We start from the raw sequence: 23285 nt of genomic DNA, 5'->3' as shown, positions 1-23285 counted from the left end.
GAGCTATAATGCATGCTTGGATGAAAGCAGACAGTGAAAAATGGCCTCACGACAAATTCTCTGCTGCAAGGAATGATAAAAATATGATTCAGGGTTAATGTATGAGGTACACTGCATAAAAGATCACAAATAAGAAAACGCACAGGGCGTAAAGCTGCAATCCTTGATGGAGTAGCGGACATGCTAACGGTGGGTTGTGAGGGCCAGCAGCACGCATGTCCGGGGGTGAGGAGGGGCAGACGGCTGGGGAGTGATGCCCTGGGGCTGGATAGCTTTCTCGTACCGGGTAACTTTCCTCATGACGATGTGTTCAATGTTCTTCCACCTACTTTCTTCATGTTAGCAGCTGAGTATCTCAGGCGTCTGTTTTATTGTCACAGACCTTCTGTTGACATATCTCTAGAGTGTTATGGAACACAGTCTCAAAAACACTGTTCTAAATCATCTGTAATGCATCTCATAGCAGATATTAGAGAGCTGTGCACCTGGACTGAACTGTTTTGGCTCCACAGAATCACTTTTCCTGAGCTACAGTCTCTTGTATTAAGGGCTTTTTGTTTTAAGCACAGTCATGGGAAAGTCCCTATGATATTTATTTGGGGATGTCATGGATGGCTTTGCCACAATACCACTCAGTAACCTCTTGAGGATGCCCTAGAAAAATTTCGCTTGGCTCCATTTTTTTAGAAAGACAGGGATGCTCCTGAACAGCTGCTCTTTTTACAGATCCCCACTCTTTTCAAAGTCATGTTTCTCTCTTTGCCTCAGTTTCCGGGAAGCTCAGCACTTAAATGAGGGGCCTTCTTTTAGCAAACACGCAGGACCCTGCTGTGTCTCTTTCTGTGTATTCACTTTCCTTCTGGCCTCAATGAAACAATCTGTTTATTTCCCCTTCAACCTGATTTACCTTTTACATATTTTTAAACCTTATTTTATCAAATGAATTTTCACTAGGTGCTTCAGATCCTTTTATGCCACAGGTAGAGCTTAATCGCATCCCATTTAGGGAAGAAGCAATGAGGCCCATCTGCTAATCTTTGATACCTGAGTTCTTTGCTGGCCTTACTCAGGTGGGGCCTTCTCTAAGGAGCTAGCTGAGTGCTCCTGCCTCTCCTGCGTCTGTACCTGGTTGCCCTCCTCCTGCGTGTGCCTCTGCCTCGTGCCACAGCAGGTCATGGGAGTGGGGGAAGTTGCCCTGGATTATCTGTGGATGGCTAAGGCTGCAGGGCGGCCACCGGGGACTGCTCACTTCTCCAGTGACTCCTCCCCACCCATCTCGGCACTAAGGCAGGCTGATATCACATCAGCCTGTTCTATTCTGAACACTTCTTCCTGGAAATGTTTTTATATCCAATCTCCCCACCCAACATTAGCCCTCATCTGCTGGGTGGAAGCGGTCCACTCCATGGTTGTCATCCAGCCGGATGTAAGGTCCATCTGTTATCTTGCCCATGAGCTGATGGGTTGGGCTGTTTTCATTTTGCTTCAGAAGTGACCTGGCTCCCTGATGTCATGATATTTCTCTATTTCAAATGGGCTCATTCCATCATTCATCAGTGGTTGAGTGCTACTGTGCCCATGGGCTGTTGTGGGGAAACCCTGTCAGTGAGGCACTCCTGTGCTCCTTAGGACACATCATCTCACTCATCTCACTTCTCATCTCACTCACCCTAGAGCAGCAGTCCCCATGTTTTTGGCACCAGAGACCGGTTTCATGAAAGACAATTTTTCCACGAACCAGCAAGAGGGCAGTCTGGGGGAAGATGGTCTCAGAACGAAGTATTCCAGAATGATGCATCGGGCATTAGATTCTCATAAGGACCATGTAACCTAGATCCCTCGCATGGGCAGTTCACATGGGTCCGCACTCCTATGAGAATCTAATGCCAGTGCTGATGTGATAGGAGGCAGAGCTCAGCTTTATAGCCTGGTTCCTAACTGCACCTGCTGATGTGCAGCCTGGTTCCTAGCAGACCACAAACCGGTAGGGTTGGGGACCCCTGCCCCAGAGGGAATCTGACTACAGAGAACTGAGGATGAAATGAATGTGGCAACAGCTAGTATATATTCCCAAACTGGGCTTCCCCTATTGCCATAAAAACTTTAAGAATAGAAATAAGTAGATGGTGGCATTTTTTTTTTTTTTTGAGATAAGAGTCTCTCTTTGTTGCCCGGGCTAGAGTGCAATGGTGTGATCTCGGCTCACTGCAACCTCTGCCTCCCGGGTTCAAGCGATTATTCTGCCTCGGTCTCCCGAGTAGCTGGAATTACAGGCACCTGGCTAATTTTTGTATTTTTAGTAGAGATTGGCCAGGCTGGTCTCGAATTCCTGACCTCATGATCTGCTTGCCTCGGCCTCCCATGGTGCTGGGATTACAGGTGTGATCCACTGTGCCCCACCGATGGTGGCATCTTAAAAACTCTTTTGTTCCTTTGCAGGAAATTATGTCTAGACATGCCAATCCTTTCCTATCTTATTTGCTGTCTTGTCATTCATCCATTCGTTCATTCAACAGATACTTGTTGAACCCTGCACTGTTCAGGACATGGTTCTGGCTCTCAAGGCACTGGCAGTCTGATTAAAGAAAGAAACATGCAAACAGGTTGTGAGAACTTATTGCCAGGTGTGATGGCTCATGCCTATAATCTTAGCACTTTGGGAGACAGAGGTGGGAGGATTGCTTGAGTCTAGGAGTTTGAGACCGCCTCAGCAACTTGGCAAAAGCCCATCTCTACAAAGAATACAAAAATTAGCTGGACATGGTGGCAAGGGCCTGTAGTCCCAGCTACTTGGGAGGCTGAGGTGGGAGGATCACTTGAGCCCAGGTGGTCAAGGCTGCAGGAAGATCTCATTGTACCACTGCATTCCAGCCTAAGTGACAGAGCAAGACTTTGTCTCTAAAAAGGAAAAAAAAAAAAAAGAATTCATCATGATGCCTGCATGATGGAAGGAAGCTAAGAAACCTATGAGACAGATGTTTACTTTGATTTTATATTTAGCTTTGAAAGTCTGTTAAAGACATTTTCTGTGAGACACCAAGCATATTGTGTGTGTGTGTGCGCGCGCGCACGTGCGCGCGTGCACATAGCAGAGAACATAGGGACTTACTAATGTATATAGCTTGAATTGCAGTGATTTAGAAAACACACTCCTCTATCCTCTATTATACATAGGACTGAGCCTTGATTTGAGGTGTCTGTGCTCCAGCACTGGTGGCCAGAAGATGTCACTGCTAACCCATCAGAACCCAGCCTACAGGGCTGTGGCCCAAGAAGCTCCGGAATCCACTCATCAGTGGCCTGATGGCTGCAAATACTGCAGAGAAAGGGCTTCACAGGGTCTCAGCAACAAGCCCAAAAGCGAATCAAGGTTTCCTTTGGCTGCTTCTTGGGTCCTTACTTAGTAAACATAAGGTTGCTGGTGCCTGTGCCACCACACTCAGTAAATCTTTGACAGCTATTGTTAATGCTAGCCTGTAAGTCATCTATAAAATTGCTGACTTGGAAACAGAGGAAGTGGTGCAGGCCAGCCAGAAGCAAAGGTGACAGGGCCACTGCTGAGACACTGTTCACAGGGAACACAACAGCACCATGTTGTTGCTTCTGCCCACCTTGTGTCAGCTCCTGCCAGCAGCACAGCACCCCAACACACGGATATTAGCCCAGTTTCCTTCCCCCATGAAGATGGGCTCAACTCCTCATGTCTAAGGCACAAGGAACAGTTTGCATGAAAGCAGATAAGATGGCATGAGGAAGCATCATCTCTTTGTAGCAATGATGGCAGTCTGGCATGGCACTGAGACATGCTGTGTGCCGTTCACACATCAGGACTTAGGCCCAACACAGAGAGGTGGCCTTCCCGTTCAAAACCCATCACAGGTCCCACCTGGAGAGCTGATGATATGCACTTGAACCTTGTATCCAAACCTAACCAAGTCAGAGGTCTGAAGCTCAGGATAAGAGTGCTGCCCTGAAATATATTTTTATCTGTGATGAACAAGTCCTCTAATGGGAAGTCCTGATAGAGAAAAGTGGCATGTCACCTCCCCCAGTATGTGCTTTTATTCAGATTCCAGAAACATCCATTGACATCTGTTACCAGCAAGGTGCTGACTGAGTAGGAAAACTGGTCATCCACGACAGCCTTTATATTGTTAGTTTTTCTGGTGCTTGCGAGTTGCAGCAGCCTTTTATAAGTTAGGGTGTGTGGTGCTCTGGACTGGAATTAATTTTATTTTAAAGCAGTATTCTTGGACTATGTTCTTCGAGCAGTCTTTCCCTCAAACTAAATAAATTTAAGCTTCATCTAAAAGGTTAGTAAAATTAGATTTCTGCTCTCCAATACTTCATGGGACCTTTAAAGCCAGAACTCATTAATTCAACAACAGCCTGGGCCAAATAGCAGAACAGATGCTGATGGCTTATAAAGGGCCTCTATATCCACTGCCTTCCTTAACTTCTAGACTCTACAATGGAGGGTCACCATACCCATTTCTCAGAAGAGGAAACTGAGGCTCAGAGAAACAAGGCCACTTGCCCAAGATGATACGCGATCAGCGAGGCAGAGTTAGGCTCTGACTCTGGCCTCAGCTGTCTCTGAAAGATACTGGCCCGACTCCATGCTTGTACTTCCACCTTAAAAGATTAGCAGACAATGGATAAAGCTTTTGGAATTAAAACAATAATTTTTCTAACTTCCTTTAAGTGAAAAAAAAAAAAAGAAAAAAGAAAAGAAAAGGCACTACCACTCCAGGCATTCCATTCTCTCCTGCTTTGAATTTAATTGGCCAGACCAGCATGCACCAGTCAAAGATAATGCTATCATTCCAAGGAGATAATGTATTCAATCCTGCCATGAGCAAAATAGCAAGAACCAGTTACCCCCAGTTTAGAATGGTCATGCCTAAGCAGAGAGAGAGAGAGAGAGAGAGAGAGAGAGAGAGAGAGAGACCTGGGCAAAGTCCCAGGACGGGGCACAGAACCGCGGGCGAACCTGTGGCTACCTCGGCAGGAGTGGTCCATCTTGTTGAACTGAAAGTAGCCCGACTTGCATTGGCACAGGGCGACGCCGTCCAGGTCAGTGCAGACGGAGGTGTCTTTGTCACATTCGGGACTCTTCCGCTTGCACAAGCTGCCCGCTGGAATGGAAAAACAAGATGGTGAAACAAAACAAAACCTCCTCCACTTCAAGCCTCCTCCACTTCAATGCTCATGCATCTGCATGAACTTTCTGTTTAAAGATGCTGAGAACAGTTTTCCAAGCAGTCTCATGGAGCAACTCTCCTCTCTGGAGTCCATCTGCACTGCCTTCTGCCATTCCTCCTCTGGTCAGCCCCAGGCTGTGCACGAGTTATTTCCCCATTGAAAACACCCTCAAAGTGTGCCACAGACTGACAGAGAAATCAAACTGTACAGGGCCCTGTTCCCTCCTCTGGTGTCCACTGCAAATACAGTCCTTAATGGCCCTGTGTCTTCCAAAGGACTGCAGGGGTAGGATCAGCACAACCAGAAAATACGGCCAAGTTCTTACGAAGCCAAGACTTGGACTAAGAACAGGAGCACAGGCCAGACTTATCTCAGGTGGAAATGCATCTCAGCTCTGTGTGTCTACATGGCCTAAAAAGGCACCTAGCACCACTCGCTGTGGCAGAGTGGCTTGCTGTCCTGATAGTGTGCTGCCTGCAAGAGACTGGTGATGAGGAGGACTCTGAAAGATGATCTGCTTGCCCCGGGCTGTAGTGTCATTCTATTTACTGGGCAGTCTCCTCAACTCCACTGATGGGTTTTTGAGGCTTCTTCATCTCTGGGTCTTCAGTCCCTTGCACAAGGACTGGTTGGTACAGATGGCAGCTTGTCACTCACCAGGCCACCACCAAGAGAAACAGAGGCAGACAGAGGAGAAGCCTATCTTTCAGGCTTGCTGCCTTGTTCACTTTAGGGCCTCATTCATCTCATGGATGACAAAGAATCATTTCATTATTATCAGAAAGCATTTCTTCTGGGGCATATGGCCCTCTATGAAGTTGTATACATCAGACACAATGAGGGTGCATAGGTCTAACGTGTATATGGGGTACACAGGGAATAGAACAAAAATAGGAAACCAACAAGATAGTGGATAGTACCTTATTTACACCCATGTGCAGGGAAAGGCAAGCTAGATATCTGCCATTATGTGGGGCAAGCTCAAATTTAGAACGGGAAGAAAGGCAAGGTGAAGGGCCATGTATCTATCGTGCAGGGAAGAATGGCTGCCAATTTTCCAGGCATGGTCTCCCATTTCCCACTTTAAGGAGGATGCCAGCCTATTCAGAAGCCAGGTATGCCCTCTGAAAGCTGCAAAACTGCACCTGCCCAGGCAGGTTTTAGTGACGTGGGTTGCCACCCTACATGGGGTTCCCGACACCTGCCCTTTTGTGAGTCCTGAGAGCTCAGGGCCGGTGGACAGCCTGGTCACACGAGGTAAGCTTAGGACACAATTTCAGTTCTCAAAGCTGAATTTCCTGCCTTTATCAGTGGAAGCTGGCGTGCTCAATCAGAACCACATTTGTGTGTGTGATAGAATTTCCTTTGTTTATTGTAAAAAGTTTGTATTTAAGGGAGAAAAATTAAAAATGGAAAATCTCACCAGGCAAACACTGCAAAGCTGGCACCAGGGAGGTAATGAACTTCCACAATCCCTCATCTCAACTCTTTGAAGGCTTTGCCAGTCCTCAAGCCTGAAATTCCTCCAGGGAAGAAACCTGTTGAGGCTGACACTAGTCTTGTCCAGCAGCCAGCCAGAGTCGCCTGGCCTGATTAGATATTTTCTGGAAGCCAATGTCTCGTTTTCCTTCCACCCTGCCCATTAATCCAGGCTGTTGGCAAATCGCTCTGCTGGAGCAACTGTGCCCTGCACAGAGGCAGATCCATGCAAAAGTGTGGGACACAGGCCCTGCCTCTGCAGTGGAGGAGTCGCTACCCTACACATTCTCAAAGAATGTTCTACCATAAATCCATCCAATAGGACCACATAGAATCCCACTTTCACGTAAAACCCAGCAATGTGATTTTGCTACATTCACAATTCCCATGGTCCTTCCTGGGCATAACATCCGCCAAAACAGACAATGAGACTGTAAGTAAATCTAAAGCTGAGACATTCCATGGGGGATTTCCAAAGACTAAACCTCTGGAGACAACAAGAGCTGCAGTTCTTTGAAAGGCAAGGAAGTGGATGTTTTGTGAAGACAGAAAACCCTCCCTTCCAATGGCAGTGTCCAGGGTAGCCCAGCACTGCCCTTATGCTGGCAACACCCAGATATCAGAAGCTATCAAGGCCACCTCACTAGCACTCAGGAAGGTTAGCATGAGACCAGGTTGGTCTTGGCAAGTCCTGGAGAAGACCTGGGAGGAAAAACAGGGAAGCAAGCCTGTTTTTTCCAGCTGATATGCATAGCTGTCTTTGTTCTCACGGGCTCTGAAAAGAGACGTAAATAAGAACTTCAGCAAGGCAGCAAGGGTGACAGGCGCTATCCCATAAACCATATACAAGCAGTCAGAAGAATGGGAGTCAGAGAGTGGGTAGGGCTGCCCTGAGTAGGCTCTTTCAAATCCAAATAGCTGGCACTTGATTTGCAAGGCATGAATGCATTTACGGAGGACAAAAAGTAACCTGGTACAATGGTGATGACATAGAATGCACCCCATAAATATGTAGTGAACTGAAAGGTACCTTTCCTACCTCACTGGGGAGGACAACTTGCTACCCTGGAATCCTTGGCAAGAGAAACAAAAAAGTAAAACCACAGAGTCTCAAAGTTTTGAGCACAATATAATGGGGCATGACCTTTCTACTTCACTCCCCATCAGTAGTAACTTCAACTTCAGAAAGTTTAGATTTTTTTTTTCAAATTAATAACTAGCCTTAAATGGGCCAAGCTCCAGCTCTTACCCCAGAACAAAGAGTTAACAATCTGGCTCCCAAGCTCTGGAATATATAGGCTCACTCCAGAAAGCCCGCTTGACTGGCAGTTACGGAACCCAGGCCCACTGGGAATGTCAATGCCGTGGATCTACCAGCAGACCAAGTGTCACCACCTGATAGCTTCTACTATGTCCAGCATCTGGGAGGTTTAGACTAGATTCTCCATCCTCTGCCAGACCTACTTGTGTAGTAAAATGAGCTAACTTTGATCAAGTAGCATGTGGCAATAGGGACGAGCGCCCTTTGCAAAGAAGCACTTTGGATTCCAGTGAGTTTTCCTGTCCCAGAGGTGAAACTTCCCCTCTAAGACCCAAAGTTCCCTTTTGACCTTGTCTCCAATCCCTTTCTTAATTTGCCTCACACCAGATGCACTATAGAAGCTTTTGACAAAACAGACAAAGCAAGAATGAGTAAAGGGAAATCATCGTTTATGGCATCACTGTGGGCATTCTGGCCTGCATTCTTCTGGTCTTGTTTCTGTGCATTTATAATGTGCAAACAAACAAACACAAAAGATGGGTAATACTGCACATGCTTTTTTATTTAACCTAATACTGTGTTATGATGAAGGTTTCGGTGGTGGTTGTTTATTTTGTTTTTTGAGGCAGGATCTCACTCTGTGGCCCAGGCTGAGTGTAGTGGTGCAATCATAGCTCACTGCGGCCTTGAACTCCCGGGCTTAAGGGCACCTCAGCCTCCCAAAGTACTGGGATTACAGGTGTGAGCTGCCAGATGAAGGTTTTCTGGGTCATTGACAAGTATGTACATTCTGTTTCCCTAAAGAGAACAGGAACTTTTCAAGGGAAAAAAGAGTGATTTCTGCTTTGTTACATTACATCAGCTCCTATATCCCTCCCCCTCCCACATCAACACTGGATAAAAGAAATAGAAGGAGCTGCATGCCAAGGATCAGGTGTCTTCAAGGCTGTGTGTATGGGACCCTGGGTGTGTGTGTGCATGTGTTTGTATGTGCATGCACACATACAAGAAGATACATGCACACAAAGGTCTTTTGCTTAACACCCATGTCAAAAATAGGCTCTCTGAGGGCCTTTCCTGGGCCTGAGCCCTGGATGCCTTGCATTTCCATCTTAGGTCTGTGCCTAACTATACAGGTAGGGTCCTCCGAGAGGGCATTCCTCTTACCTCTAAAGATCCGCCTCTGAGATCCCAAGAACTGGCAGACCTCAGCAGAGGACTTGCAGGAGTTGACACATTTCTGCATCCTATCAGCCAGGTCAAACAACGTCACATTGGAGGCCAGGGAAAAGGTTGTCTGCAGTAAGATCACCACTGCATTGGACTCCCTATAGGCAAAGTTTGTGGGTTTTTAATAGCCCTGAAATGACACGTGGGTCCCAAGACTTTTAGAAATGAGTGTCATCGCCATTCTCCAGTGACGGAATGGGAGAGCATGAAAGTCACTGACCTTGGCCCTGGATTACCCCATGGCTGGGTTAAAACAGGGCCCGGTTTTTTTTGTTTTTTTTTTTTTTTATTTTTCTTAAGGCCCGTTTTGTTGCTGTCACCCATGTTAGAACAGCCCCGCCCTCCACTTCTACAGACTGGTTCACAAGCAAATGTAATTCTGTTACTTACCTAGAGACGTGAACTGTAGATCGGATGTAACTAGGTAACGTTGAAAAACACATATTTAACTGAAATGAAGAACAAGTCTGTCGTTAACTGCTAGTTAGACAAAAGCCTTGGACCTAGAATCAGTTTCCTATTTTCAGGATAAAACAGGCATTTTCCAGCCATCAAGTTATCAGCAGGCGGCTTTGCACAGAAGTAGTGTCCTTTTTTTGTTCCCCTCTTAAATGCCTTCTGTTGTTCCATGAGTACAAAGAGAAAGACGCAGAGAGTAAATCAGTGGGGAAAATCTTGGCAGGAAATGATGTTCAGAACAGCACCCTTGGATGCAAAACATCTTCAAAGGAGCAGCTCTCTTCTAAGGCCCAGGGTTTCAAACAACTCAGAGGCAACTGTTTATTTGGACTTTGCATAGTGAACAAGCTGCACTGGAAAGGCTCCTTTCAGCTACCCTAGGTCTGACAGGCCCTACATAGACGCCTCATCATCTACAATGAGTTGACCTAACTCAAAGACAGGTCTTCTTCAAAAAGGCTCTCCATGAGAAATTACATTACGTGGGTCAAGAGCCCTTTTGTGGAGAGCAAATTAAGAGCTACTCTCCCTATGTTTGCCTTGTGCCCTCGGAGACAGAAGAAAATCCCTCTAACAGCATGAAATATCAGGTCTGCTTCCCTGCTGCCCTGTATAGTAGGAGCTAGAGACTCCCTTCCGGGAGCAGAGGGACCCAGTACTGGGTCCAATGTAGACCCACCTGTCTTCAAGGCCTGTGTCTCAGATACATGCCACTCTGCAGAAGATGGAGGCAACATGGGACATTATCAAACCCTTTTAAGCCCCTTATGACATCACTTTACAGCCTAATAGCAATGATTTATTATTGTTGTTTTATTATTAACGTGTTTTTCCAGGTTTGGTAAACAGAACATCTTGGGAAAGACCATAAACCTCTTGGGAAAGACCATTCACGTGGCTTCCGCAGCCAATGATTGATTAATCTTCACTCTTTCTTGGGGACAGGTGTGTCACATCACCAGTAAATTACACGTTGATACTGGGCAAAAAAATAACAAGTCAGATAAGTCACTGAGTGTAATGTGAAGGACTGTACTTCTGCACAGGGGTCTAAACCCCGATGCTATCTTAGCAGGAGATATCCATCCACAGCACGACCAAGGGGCAGCAGTGGTGAAGGGACAAGGTACAGGATTAGTAGACATAAAATTCTGCTGTGTAGTAAAGAATTTAACCTCAGCCAAAGGGAAGTCAGGTCTTTGCTCTTGGCTCCTGGGAGGCCATCTCTAAGCCCTTGGAATCTGCTGTCTAATAAAAATGTCTTTGTTTACCTGGGGGTGCTGGGCCATGCCAGAGAGTCCAACAATGTGATTTATAGTGTGGTTGGGTAACATGGTATCAGCTCCACGTCTACAGGGGCTAGAGATTGAGGTCAGCCACATGACAAAGCCCCATGCAAGGTTCTGGAGAGCTTCCGTGGTTGGCAGTACTCCCTGCATACCGGACACACTGTTGCCAGGAGGAGTCGGCACTGCATGACTCCTCAGGGGGAGGACGGCTGGAAGCTCTGCATTTGGAACTCTCCTGGACCCTGCCCCATGCATCTCTTTCCTTGGCTGATTTTAACCTGTTGATTTTCACTGTAATAAACTGCAGCTGTGAATATAACAGCTTTTAGTAAGCTCTGTGACTCCTCTAGTGAATTATTGAAACTGAGGGTGGTCTCTGGGGATGCCTCAACTTGAAATTGGTATCAGTAGTGAGGGTGGCTTACTGGACTGTTCCCCAACTTTGCACCTGCTCTGTGCAGACTCAGGCAATACCAGTCACTTCCAGACCACCCGGGTTCCTATCTGCAGACATGCTGGCAATGCCTTTTACAGGAGCGTACCATCTGGCTTCATCGCTATCATGAAGTGAATGCTCCAGAGTCAGAGAAATAGAATTGGATCCATATTTTACACAAATAAAATCCAAAGTCCTATAGAAATGTATAATTCCTGGCTAATATACTAACTCTTACAAAGAACAAGTAAAATTGAGATTGGAAATCAATTCATCTCTAAAGATTTTTAATGGCAAATTTCAATTTTCTGAACCTAGGGTTTGAGAACTCACTGTATAGATGAGTCAAATCTCTGACTTAGATAGTAGGTGAGAAGCAAAGTTTATTATCTGAGCTTCATTTTCCTCTCTTCTTTATTTTTCTCCATTTTCCTTTTTTGTTATTGCTGTTTTTTGGGGTTTCTTTTTGAGACAGGGTCTCATTCTGCCACCCAGGCTGGTGTGCAGTGGTTGATCACAGCTCACCACAGCCTCAACCTCCAGGGCTCACATGATCCTTCCACCTCATCCTCCTGAGTAGCTGGGACCACAGGTGCATGCCACCAACCCCAGCTAATTTTTGTATTTTTTGTAGAGACAGGGTCTTGCCATGTTGCCCAGGATGGCCTTTTTCTTTAAAAAAAAAAAATTCTGATAAAAAGCAGGCAAATGACCCCTCAATTACGTATACAGTGAGTTCTCAAACCCTAGGACATCAGGATTAACTGTTGGCACCTTTGGCATTCCTTTGAGGAAAAAGAAGAATATAATGCCCCCGAGCTCCAAAACACAAGGAGAAAGTCACACAGTGTGTCAACAGCAGGTGGGACCACATGATTTTCTGGGTCTTTCCTCCTCACCAACAGCTCCTGCTGGTGTCTGTCATCTGTAGGTCTGTGACTATGAGATTGCACATGGAAAAGAAACACCAAGGTGCAGATAAAGACTGTGCATGAGGACACATTTGAAGTAACTCTTCTACTGGGCACCAACACCTCACTTCCATTTCTGAAAGGCTTTTTATTTTACCCTGAAGTTTCCCTTCCAAATATAACAAAAGTGAAGAGCCCAGGAGACACAGCTGACCCCTAGCAGTCCCCACTTGGAATGAAATCTGTTCTAGGAAACAAAACACCAGCAGAAAGATGCCATTCAGGACACTTACCATTTTGGTGATCTCATTTTCAACTTCTTGTAGATCTGAATGTTTTTCCACAGTAGTATTAAGAAAAGTTCTCTTTAATTTAAACTCTGTCATGAAGGTTCTTACTGAAAATGCAAATGTAACTTGTTAGATCATGCGACAGAAGAATCTACGTCAGGCTGTGTGTTTGCAAATCTCTGGGGTGTCCGGCTTTACTCCGCCTCATGGGACAATCTCTCTGCATTTCTTTCTCCTTATGGGTGGAGACCCCTCTCCCTCTTCTAGATTTTTCTCTAGCAAAGTGAGCATCTACTGGGCTGTGCTGAAGGCTTAGACTGAGCAAACTTTTGAGAGAGAGAAACTCCAAAGAACCTTTTGTGTATGTGCAAGGCTGCTAAGAGAAGGAGTCTTCATGATGTCCCTGGGATGGCCTCCCACATAATAGATGCCCAGCAAAGCTGCTACAAAGGAGAAACATGAGCAGGTCTAAACAATGTCATCCTAGGAGGTGGGAGGGACGTGTGTTAGATGCGAAAGATGCTCCTCAGGCCTCATCAGGCTTTCGACAGAGGAAGGCTTTTGTCCTCTGAGGTCTCCAACTGAATCATGCCCTCCACATTCAAGGGGGTGCTTCAGTTTCCTTTTGTCCTTAGACCACCCCCATCCAAATCCCATTCCTCTTGGTCAGAGGAAATTCCCATCTTATCATTGATAAAGGGGGCTTCCAGAGGTCAGGCAACTTCCTAAGAAAGCTCACCCAGGCTCCCAAGGGCCACCATTGGCATTGGAGTATGTGCATGTCCATCTTCAAAGCTCTTCTTTCCCCTATGACCTCTGTGCCCTGAGGAATCTAATAAACTAAGGACACCCAAGGGGCTTGAGAGAAAGAAAGGTGCCAAGCATTTATGGTGGGCCTATACTCCAGGGGGCTGCCGACTCCATGATTATAAGCTACATAATGAAAACAGCCCATATTCGAGACACTGTTGGGTTCAAAAATGAAAGAAAGCAGTCTCATTTTCAAGGCCCATTTCACTCATAAAATAAAATTCTAGTTAACATCAATTTGTGCTGATTGGGCCTGAGGGGAATGGGACTTACAAATGGGCAGGGAACCAAAATTTAGTATGGAATGTTTTATTGCTGGCTCTTATTTTCCTTTATATTAAATGCTTATCTTTCCCTCTGGAAGAAAAAAAATAACTCAAGACACAGAAGTCCATGAAGCTGCTCTCTCCCCAAAAGCCTGTATGCTGAATTGAGAAAAAGGCCCACAAATGAGCCAGAGAAAACATTTAACATCCTTTACTTACTGTCTAAAGCGCTTAATCCTTACTTAACATCTTTTTGCTTGTTCTACAGTTCAGTGAAGCCAGCTGCTTAGGGCTCTTTCTGAGCAGCAGGGAGCTCTTTGAAAACATTCTTGGCCAAATGAAAGCATTTCAGCATGCTCTAATTTGCATGTTCCTCTGATGTTTATGAACAATGAAGCTAAATGACTTGAAAAGGAAAAGATGATTGTGAAGGCGATAGTGCTGCTCTCCTCCTGAGCCGCACTACCTGTGGGACCCTCCGCACACAGGCTTCCAGAACAATGGTCCCGCCTCTTCACTTTGCCATCTCACATGTCTAGGCTGATACTTAGACTCTCTGTATAGAAATTCACATTGCAAATGTCAGGTACAGATCTGTTCTGAGTCAGGAAAGTAAACATGGCCTCTGCTTTCAGTGTGAATATGAAGACATATCAGTTTCCTTCCAAACCCTGCAATTGCTCCAGGCAGGTTTTTTTTTTTTTTTTTTTGCCATTTACACCCTTATGCCTGCAATTACATCATCACCTGGATCTGAGTAGGATTTTTACTTCCATTTTGACTGTTGATTTCCCTATGTTATTTAAATAATTTTTGGAGGGAAAGAGCCAAAATTATTACTTTGTATTCAGCAGTTTATTGTTTTCATTGCTTTCAATTCTGGTCTAACAGTTTGAAGACTAAAGTTAAATGATACCTCTCATCCGGACGGCTCTTTACCATTTTCAAAGCTTGCTCAAATATATTACTTTATTTGATCTTCACAATAATCTTGGGTGGGAAGCAGGACAGATGGTAATCTGATTTTACAGACGAGGACATTAATGCTCAGGAGCCACGTGCTATAGGTGGTGGCTCTGGAGCTGGAAGTAAATCATTTGAGTCCTGGGCAAATATACTTTCCTCACAATGCTTAAAAATAAAATCATTTCCAGCTTCTCTGTTCTTAAACTAAAAACTCCTGGCTTATTTATTAGGGTGTGGCTAAATAGTTTACTAAAATGCAAGTAAATTATTAGAAAAAAAAAATCTTTTTTTTTTTTTTTTTTTTTTTTTTGAGACAGAGTCTCGCTCTGTGGCCCAGGCTGAGTGCAGTGGTGTGATCTGGACTCACTGCAACCTCCGCCTCCCGGGTTCAAGTTATTCTCATGCCTCAGCCTCCTCAGTGGCTGGGAATACAGGCATGTGCCGCCACATGTGGCTAATTTTTGTAATTTTAGTAGAGTCAAGGTTTTACCATGTTGACCAGTCTGGTCTTGAACTCTGATCTCAAGTGATCAGCCTACCTCGGCCTCCCAAATTGTCGGGATTACAGGCATGAGCCACCGTGCCAGGCCTGTAATCCAGAATGAGAGAAATTCTTGATTTTGACTGATGTCTCTATTTCTAGATCCTTCTTTTTGAAACAATTTTTTCACTTAATCTTTGTATTTTAAATAATTTTCAAAATTTTACCATTATTTTGGTAGGGTACTTCCTAAAAAGTCGCTTCAGCCTATAGGTAATAGCACTTTCAAAAGATACAGACACTTGCTTTCTCAAAAACACTGAGCACTTTTTTTGTGTTAAGTGTCACACTGGGCAATTTAAGACAATTCAAAGATGAGTTATTTTACCTGACAGTTTCCTTAGCTTAGAAACTGTATCGGGCTGGGCACAGTGGCTCACACCTGCAATCCTAGAGCTTTGGGAGGCCAAGGCAGGCAGATCACTTGAGGTCAGGAGTTTGAGACCGGCGTGGCCAACATGGCAAAGCCCCTTCTATACTAAAAATACAAAAATCAGCCAGGCATGGTGGTGCATGCCTGTAATCCTAGATACTTGGAGGCTGAGGCATGAGAATCGCTTGGACCTAGGAGGTGGAGTTTGCAGAAAGCCAAGGTGGTATCACTGCACTGCAGCCTAGGCGACAGAGTGAAACTCTGTCTCAAAAAAAAAAAAAAAAAAAAAAAAAAGACCCAAAAAACTCTGTATCTTTCATTTCTAACTTCTTCAACAAGTTATATATTAAATTCGACATTCTAACAAGGGTCACACCCTGCAAATAAGAAAGCTCCTAAGATTAACACATTATCACGTAATAGAAAGAGCTGTGGGGTGGAAACCAGGTCTCTCATCAACCTGTTACATAAACTTGGCCACTTAGCACTTTGTCAGTGCCTTGTTTTCATTTGGTTTGTTTGTTTGCCTTTTAACTTGCGAAATGGAGAGGATTTTCAAAATCACACAGCTTCATGAATCTAACAAATTAGCGAACAACATATGACAAATTGTGTGATACAATTAGGACAGCAGCTTTCTCAAAATGTATCTGCCTATGAACAAGAGCATGAAGATCATTTTTAAAAACTGAAGGAATGTGTGAATGTAGTATGGCAATCAGAGTTTTACTCTCTCTTGTCTCCACCTAAATGTGTTTATGTTTTTTTTCCTATGTAGTCAGAATAATCCTTTTGACTGTTTTTCCCCTAGCTGCAGGGTGGAGTGGTTAAGCAAATAATATTATACACAAATGATGGCATAATATGCAGTCATTAGGATGTTTGTACACTGTTTTTAACAACACAGAAAAATGTTTAAGACATAATATTTATACAAATATCCTATGATTTCAACTATGTAAAAATATACTGCACACAAAAACATAATGCAAAGTAGGGTGCTCTATCTCCGGGTATTAGAATAATGGACAATGGCATCCACTTTTTTCTATATTCCCAAACCTTCGACAAACCCTGATTTTGATTAGGAAGAAAACTAATAAATGTTACTTTGTAAAATAGATTGTGGTACAGAATAAAGTCCGAAATAGACTAAGTCTCTTACCCAAATTGCATATCCCTTTTTCCAACAGGTACCCAACTGGGCATTTACAGATAAAGGATCCCTGAGTATTGTTGCATATGGCCATGGATGGGCAGGGGCTCGAGAGGCATTCATTCACATCTGCAGAGGAGAAAAAGGAAGGCCATACTGAATCTATAGCAAACAGCAAAACCATAACCCAGTATAGTAAGTACTTACTAAGGGCCAAATGGTGCTCGGTGTGGTGAGACCCCAAGGATGAGTATGAGAACACCCTTGCCCTCAAGGGGCTTGCCATCTATTGAAGGGGGGTGGAGGTGGCCACAGAAACAACTAACTGTAAATACAACATAGGATTTGCATATGTGGGGGAAAGAGCAAATTTTAACAGAGGGGAGAATTAAAGGCTGTTTCAAATGCATCTGGACTACAACTAAAAGGAGTTTAATAAATAGATTAGGGTGGCAAAAGGGGATTCCAGGCAGAGGCATCAGCACAGGAAAGTCCAGGGGCAGGAATAGGGTCCAGTGTAGCAGGAGTGTTGGGAATAGACCCAGATCAGGAAGTCTGTCAGTGCTACACTACAGTCCCTGACATTCTCCTGCAGATTACAACCTACAAGCATGCTAACTCTCAAATAAGCAGGGTATTAACTAAAAACAGCGTATTTGTCCACATTTTGGAAGAAAAAGGAGTGTACTGGGAAGCCCAATATGGTACTGTAGTATAGACCTCTGGACATTACATTACTTACCCACACTGCAGTCATCCCCTTGCCAGGAAGGCAGGCACCTACAGTGGTAGCCACGGCTGGTATTGTCTGTGATGCATTCGCCATCATGAAGACAAGGGTTTGTGGCACAGCTGTTGACTACAAACACATTCCGGGAGTAAAGCAGTTAACCACACAGGAAATATAAAGGCAGCTCTAGGTAACTATTTAATTCTCCCAGCTAATATTTGATTCTTGCTTATTTCTGTTTACTTGCCCTGAAAGGCCATACTACAAAAGAAAAATGGGTTTCCCAGAGGTGCAGTGGGACTAGGTCCTGATACTAGTTTGTGTCCAGATATAAGTGTTAGACAATGGGATGGATCCCTGAATGCAAGAACTGATTCTAATCAATGCTGCTTACAGGTCACTCCATTGAGGATTCATGATGATATTGCCTTTGTGACACTTAGAAAATTCTACGTAGATTGATGTCAATTGAAAGCACACATTAACGGGGAAGAGGATCTCTGATCAATTCATCCCCCCACTAGGAGATTTACTCTGTGTGCATGTGTTTTGTGTGTGTACACACGTGCCCTGCCTTTTCTCTTGGGCTTTATCAGAATCATAGTATCCTTTACCCAAAAATCTCCAAATTTAACTGAGCCTCCACATATTGTGCAATATTCAGAAAATGATCAGAGTTGAGCAGTTATGTAATATGCTTCATAAAGGTTTCTGACATACTTAAAGAAGCCGAAGCCTGTAACTGCATTGTCTGCAAAAAGGAAATCGTGGTAGAATGAAAAAAAGAAGGTAAAAGTCAAGTCTTCACTCAAAAAAATAGTAACAATAACCCCGAAAACAAATAAGCTAAACCTAAAGATGGTATTCCTATCATTTACTGCCATGTCAAGTATTACTTAAAATCACCCACAGAAGCACAGCACCAGTATAACCAAACACTGATCCATGAACACTGGCACAAAAACTATTCCAACAGCCAGTGAATGTGCCCCTAATACTCAACTGCAGTTATCATCAGAATGTCTGTAATTGGCTTTAAGGGAGATTTGTGAATTCGATTCCATCTGGCACTGGAATATATGTCGCCTGTGAAACTGAAGGTTATAAGCCTTGAAGCAAGGCTCCCAAACTTCCCTGGGGAAAGATCCACTTTTCATTTCCCAGAGGTGCTCAGATCACTGGTACAAAGGAGCACTGTGGGGCTGGCATGGGGGTGCTTTGCTTATGAGCCTCCAGCCCAGGCTGACTGTGGCTGACAAGCTGGAACTGTGCTGCTCACTGAGCCTCCTGCCCCAAACACTACAAAGCATCATCTCTTCTTTCCTTCTTCCCTAAGACACCAGTTTCCATTTCACTCCTTTTCCAGCAGCAGTTTTCCTTTTCCTGTGTCTGGACAAGCCAAAAGCGTAATTTTGAACATGACATGAAAAGATTCATCATCCTACTTCCTTCTACTGTTCCTTAAATGACAAAAGATCATTTGGCTGGTTTTGCTTTCCAGAAACTTCAACATGGCTATAAAAACAACCCTAAGTGTGATGTAAAGGAGCCCTGGCTGCGTAGTAACCGTGGGAAAAGGTTAGTTCATCATCTTTTCATTTACATGTCTCCCCACTTGCATTTATCAACTAGCCACACTCTCTTTGGGAGACAAAGAAGCTTGGGCTCAAGAGAAGCCAAGTGACCCCAAGAAGTCCCTGTTGACTGGGGACGCCCTGACTCAGAGACTCTGGGATCTGATCTGGAAGCAGATACCCAGTTTATCCCTGTTTCAGCTAGGCTACCTAAGCTTCTTTACTTTAGTTTCTCCACCCTGCAATCCTGCATCACTGCTCTCCTCTGACCTCTGAGAAGTTAAAGGCATGCTTGAAAAGCTCTTAAGCCAGGCGTGGTGGCTCAAGCCTGTAATCCCAGCACTTTGGGAGGCCGCGGTGGGCAGATCACCAGGTCAAGAGATTGAGACCATCCTGGCCAACATGGTGAAACCCTGTATCTACTAAAAATACAAAAATTAGCTGGGTGTGGTGGCACACACCTATAGTCCTAGATATTTGGGAGGCTGAGACAAGAGAATCACTTGAACCCGGAAGGTGGAGGTTATAGTGAGTTGAGATTGCGCCACTGCACTCCAGCCTGGCAACAGAGCAAGACTCCGAAACTGAAGGTTATAAGCCTTGAAGCAAGGCTCCAAAACTTCCCTGGAGAAAGATCCACCTTTCATTTCCCAGAGGTGCTCAGATCACTGGTTAAAAAAAGAAAAGAAAAAGAAAAAGAAAAGCTCTTACAACTACAGGACATTAGAAGCTCCAATTGTGCCATCTACTGATGTGACACACGGCCAGTGCATCCTTTCCTCTTTATTCAGGAAGCATTATGCAACACAGGGGTGAGAAAATTAGGCCCACCCATGACCTTCTTTTACACTTTAAGTGTTTCAACAGGAAGCATTTTAGGTCACAAAACAGAAGCTATTTCAAATGCTGGCCATTTCCACAAATTCACATGAACCCCGAGCCCCATGCAGCTCTCTGTGTTGGACTGGACCTTGCAGTTAATGTGTGCTTGTATGACTGTGTTTTACCTGAGGCTGAAGAGGACAGTGTTGTTGTTGACCATGTGCTCCTGTGAACAGCAGAAGTGGCAGATTTGGGAGCCAAGGCTTTAGCCGTGGAAACGTCTGTGGTTTGGGGAGATGTTCCGAGGGAATGTGGAGCTGAACTGTACTCTGCTATAACGCCAAGCCTTGTGGTCAGTTCTTTTGCTGATGTGGGTATACTGGTCACAGGGATCAATCTGGTGGTAGCATCTACATTCACTTGGTTCCTTTCTGTGTTGATGCCACCTTCTGTTGAAATTTGAGGAACTAGAATTTCAGGATGGGTGGGCAAGAGCTGTTTTCCAGCTGTAGTGTGTACGGCTATAGGGCCAGTGGCCAGAGATGCTGTGCTTGATAGGGTGCCAGGAGTGGTCACAGGAGGTTGAGAGGTCTTCAGAATGGTGGTTGTGAAAGCTGGAGACATTTGCGCTAAGTTGGTGCCTGTGGCTGGAAGGGTTTGCTCTGTGGGGGACTTTGTTAAGGATGCAGGCAAAGGAGAGTTCGTTGTTACAGCCTTGGTGGACTCTGTGGGCAGAGACACTGGGCTTGGTGACTTTGATTCTGTAACGATTTTCTCTTGGTGTGGGGTGCTCTGGTTCTTAAGGTCGATGGTTTGACTACTATGGAGCATTGACATGAATGATGTCATTGTTGATGTCTGAACTGAAGTCACAGGAGTCTCTCTTGCTCTGGGCAGGACTGGGGTAGAAGATGATGGTGGTAAGGGTGTTTGTGAGACAGAAAGTACAGCAGACGTAGATGCTGTTAAGGATACTGGTAAAGGTGACGGTGAGGAAGACAATGGTGTGGATGCATCAGAGGTAGACTTTAGCAGATGCATGGAGGCTCTGGTTGATGGTAAAATTGATGAAAATAAATGGTGGGATTCTGACACAGAGGGCAGAGGCAAAGGAGGCCCTGAAGAAGAAAAAGAGGCAGCAGCAGCGGAGGAGGAAGAGGAGGAGGAAGAATAAGAGTCACCAGCAAACCCAGCATCAGTGCCCAGAACAACTGAAGTGTTTGGCATATTAATGGTGGGTGTATAAGATGGAAGGTTGGATGTATGCAGAACTGGTGACTCGGTAGAAGGCTGAGCATATTCCCCATCATAGGATGAGATGTTACTTCTGTCAGTCTGAGCATAAGAAAAGGAGGAATCATCTGAATGTGAAGAATTTGAGATCTTAATATAAGAAGTCGAGCTCTCCACAATGTCTGAGGATGAACTGTTATCTGTAATGGACAGTAATGCCCGTTCTCCTTTGGTGAAAGTAGATGACAGGTAGGTGTGGTCTGTGTGGTCGCTGGAAGTCCTTTGTTCAATAGCTGTGCCACTCACTTGACCATAGCTAATCCCAGTGACTGCAAACGGAAAAGCCAAAGTTAGGTCAAATAAATGAACAACAGATCTCTGAAATATGTACTATCAAACAGACTTTCAGTGTCCTGAAATGAACCCAAGTGGTATAATTCAAGTGGGTGAAACACTTTCTTTGGAGAGGTAGTTTTTAATGGTGAGCACTTTGAATAAACACATTGTAGGCAGGCAGGAACGGTCAGTGTCTCCTCTGAGCAGACTGACCTGAGAGAAGTAGTGGCAGCAGCAGTGGAAATGGTAATAGAAGTGGGGACTAAGGGTCTAAAAATAGAGAGCAGTTTCAAATTCCCTCCACATGCCTTACTTGATAAAAGCAAATTAGTATCTGAAAATATCTTAAGACCCCAAGTAGAATAACTGTTATGCCTTAATGGAGGAAAACCCTACCAACTTCCCATTCTGTAGAATGAGATATTTCTTTCCCAGGAGACTGACCTTAGTGGTTGGTCTCTTATTTTAAGCCTCTCAGCAGACACAATCCCAAATTCCTTAGGTGAGTGTGTGTAGAGGGCTCAGGGTGGGAACTGGGGAGGGGTGTTGACCTTGCTTAGGTGGCAGATGCTAGAAACTTCTCTCCATAAAGAAGTACCTGTAAGGCACTTTCTGGCTTGAGAGCTAACGGAATCATCCCAAGACTGTGAGTAAACGGACAGGTGAGCTGAAGGGATGTGTTAAAAGAGACTGTGGAAGATACCCCACCTCCAAGGGCACTGGAGGCAGCCAGTGACTGTGAAACCAGGCCAACATCGTCCGTCACGTTCACATGCAGAGAGACACTCTCTGTTTCTTGAGGCATGGCTGCTGCAGGGCTGCCCGCTTTCCCAGAAGTCGTGCTCATGCTGGTGTTGGTGAGGGTGACAGACCGCAGTGTGCGTTCCCCATTTCCAGTGACAGTAGCTGAAGTGTGACTGCCAAGAGAGGGCACCCCAGAAGTCCTGTTCTCTGCGCTGTCAGAAGTGTCATCTAGTGCTCCACCCAGCTCTCGGCTGTCTTCCAAGGCTAAAAGAGGAGTGAAAGGGGATAGCTGATAAATGCAGGGCTGCAGTGACAGGATTGGGCACAAAGCCTCACTTCCTGGGCCGCCAAAACGCTTCCCCATACTCTTAGTATCTTTATCTGAGATGTCTGTTGCTCTTGTAAACATGGATCAGTGATTGAAACCTCAAGAGGAACTGTGGATCAGGACATCTGTCAGGCACCCTGGATTTATAGGATTTATATTACTTTAGCAAATAGGATTGATATTGGATTTCTGCTCAGTGATACATAATAAATCGAGGTTATGTCAGTAGTGGCGGTGAGAAGGTAAACAGTGGGTGAAAGACTAATAACTCTACCGGGGCTTTAGACATTTGCACAAGGCCCAGGAGGGAGGCCACAGTCCTCCTTGGAAGGCTCTTCCTCCTGGAAGGACCAAGAATACATGAATGGCCACAGGGCCAGTCATTCCAGAGCATTAGTACAATGGCAGGGAAACAGCCTGAGGCAGAGGGTGAAAAGTGGGCTCATTTCTTGTCTTCTTTTATTTTTTTTTAAATGCATGTGTTTTACTCCATTGATGAGGATGGAATAGGAAGATGACACATGAATAAATGTCATTTTCCTTCTCTTTTGGGTATGTTTACGGTACAAACCTAAAGGCTCTTAGAACTAATCTTAGTTAGATTATGAGATAAGCCCTTATTTTCAGAAATGATGAAAATAAGGTCCAATTTTCCTTGGCCTAAATCCTTCCTAATCTGGCTGTACAACAAAACAAAAAAACAAAAACCAGAATCCTTTTCTGATTCTTCTTCCCATTCCCAGCCCAGACTGGCCATTGGTACCCCATGGTCATGCTTTGAGGGAAAACAGTGTAAATCTTAGTCTTGGCTAAATTCATTTCAGGATAGGTTTGAATCAACAGACA

At 44.8% G+C, this 23285-nt stretch overlaps 1 protein-coding gene across 1 annotated transcript in view; it reads right to left on the bottom strand.

Moving 5' to 3' along the window:
• LOC116543011 (protein HEG homolog 1-like) overlaps window positions 1-23279 on the bottom strand; it is a 48282-nt gene extending 25003 nt beyond the window's left edge. Inside the window, exons 1-8 of the mRNA XM_032268297.1 lie at window positions 22076-23279; window positions 19984-21360; window positions 17415-17531; window positions 16682-16801; window positions 12564-12667; window positions 9566-9624; window positions 9113-9273; window positions 5004-5138 (exon numbers count right to left, since the gene is read on the bottom strand). Coding sequence (XP_032124188.1) covers window positions 5004-5138; window positions 9113-9273; window positions 9566-9624; window positions 12564-12667; window positions 16682-16801; window positions 17415-17531; window positions 19984-21360; window positions 22076-22520 — 2518 coding nt within the window. The 5' untranslated portion in view covers window positions 22521-23279. The remainder of the gene's footprint in view (window positions 1-5003; window positions 5139-9112; window positions 9274-9565; window positions 9625-12563; window positions 12668-16681; window positions 16802-17414; window positions 17532-19983; window positions 21361-22075) is intronic.
• Between the last annotated feature and the right edge of the window lie 6 nt (window positions 23280-23285).

Source organism: Sapajus apella, unplaced genomic scaffold, assembly GCF_009761245.1.
Source record: "Sapajus apella isolate SASKATOON/1434 unplaced genomic scaffold, GSC_monkey_1.0 scaffold178, whole genome shotgun sequence".
Lineage (NCBI taxonomy): Eukaryota > Metazoa > Chordata > Mammalia > Primates > Cebidae > Sapajus > Sapajus apella.
The sequence above is the reverse complement of the archived record's forward strand: the minus strand, read 5'-3'. Positions and strand labels throughout refer to the sequence as shown.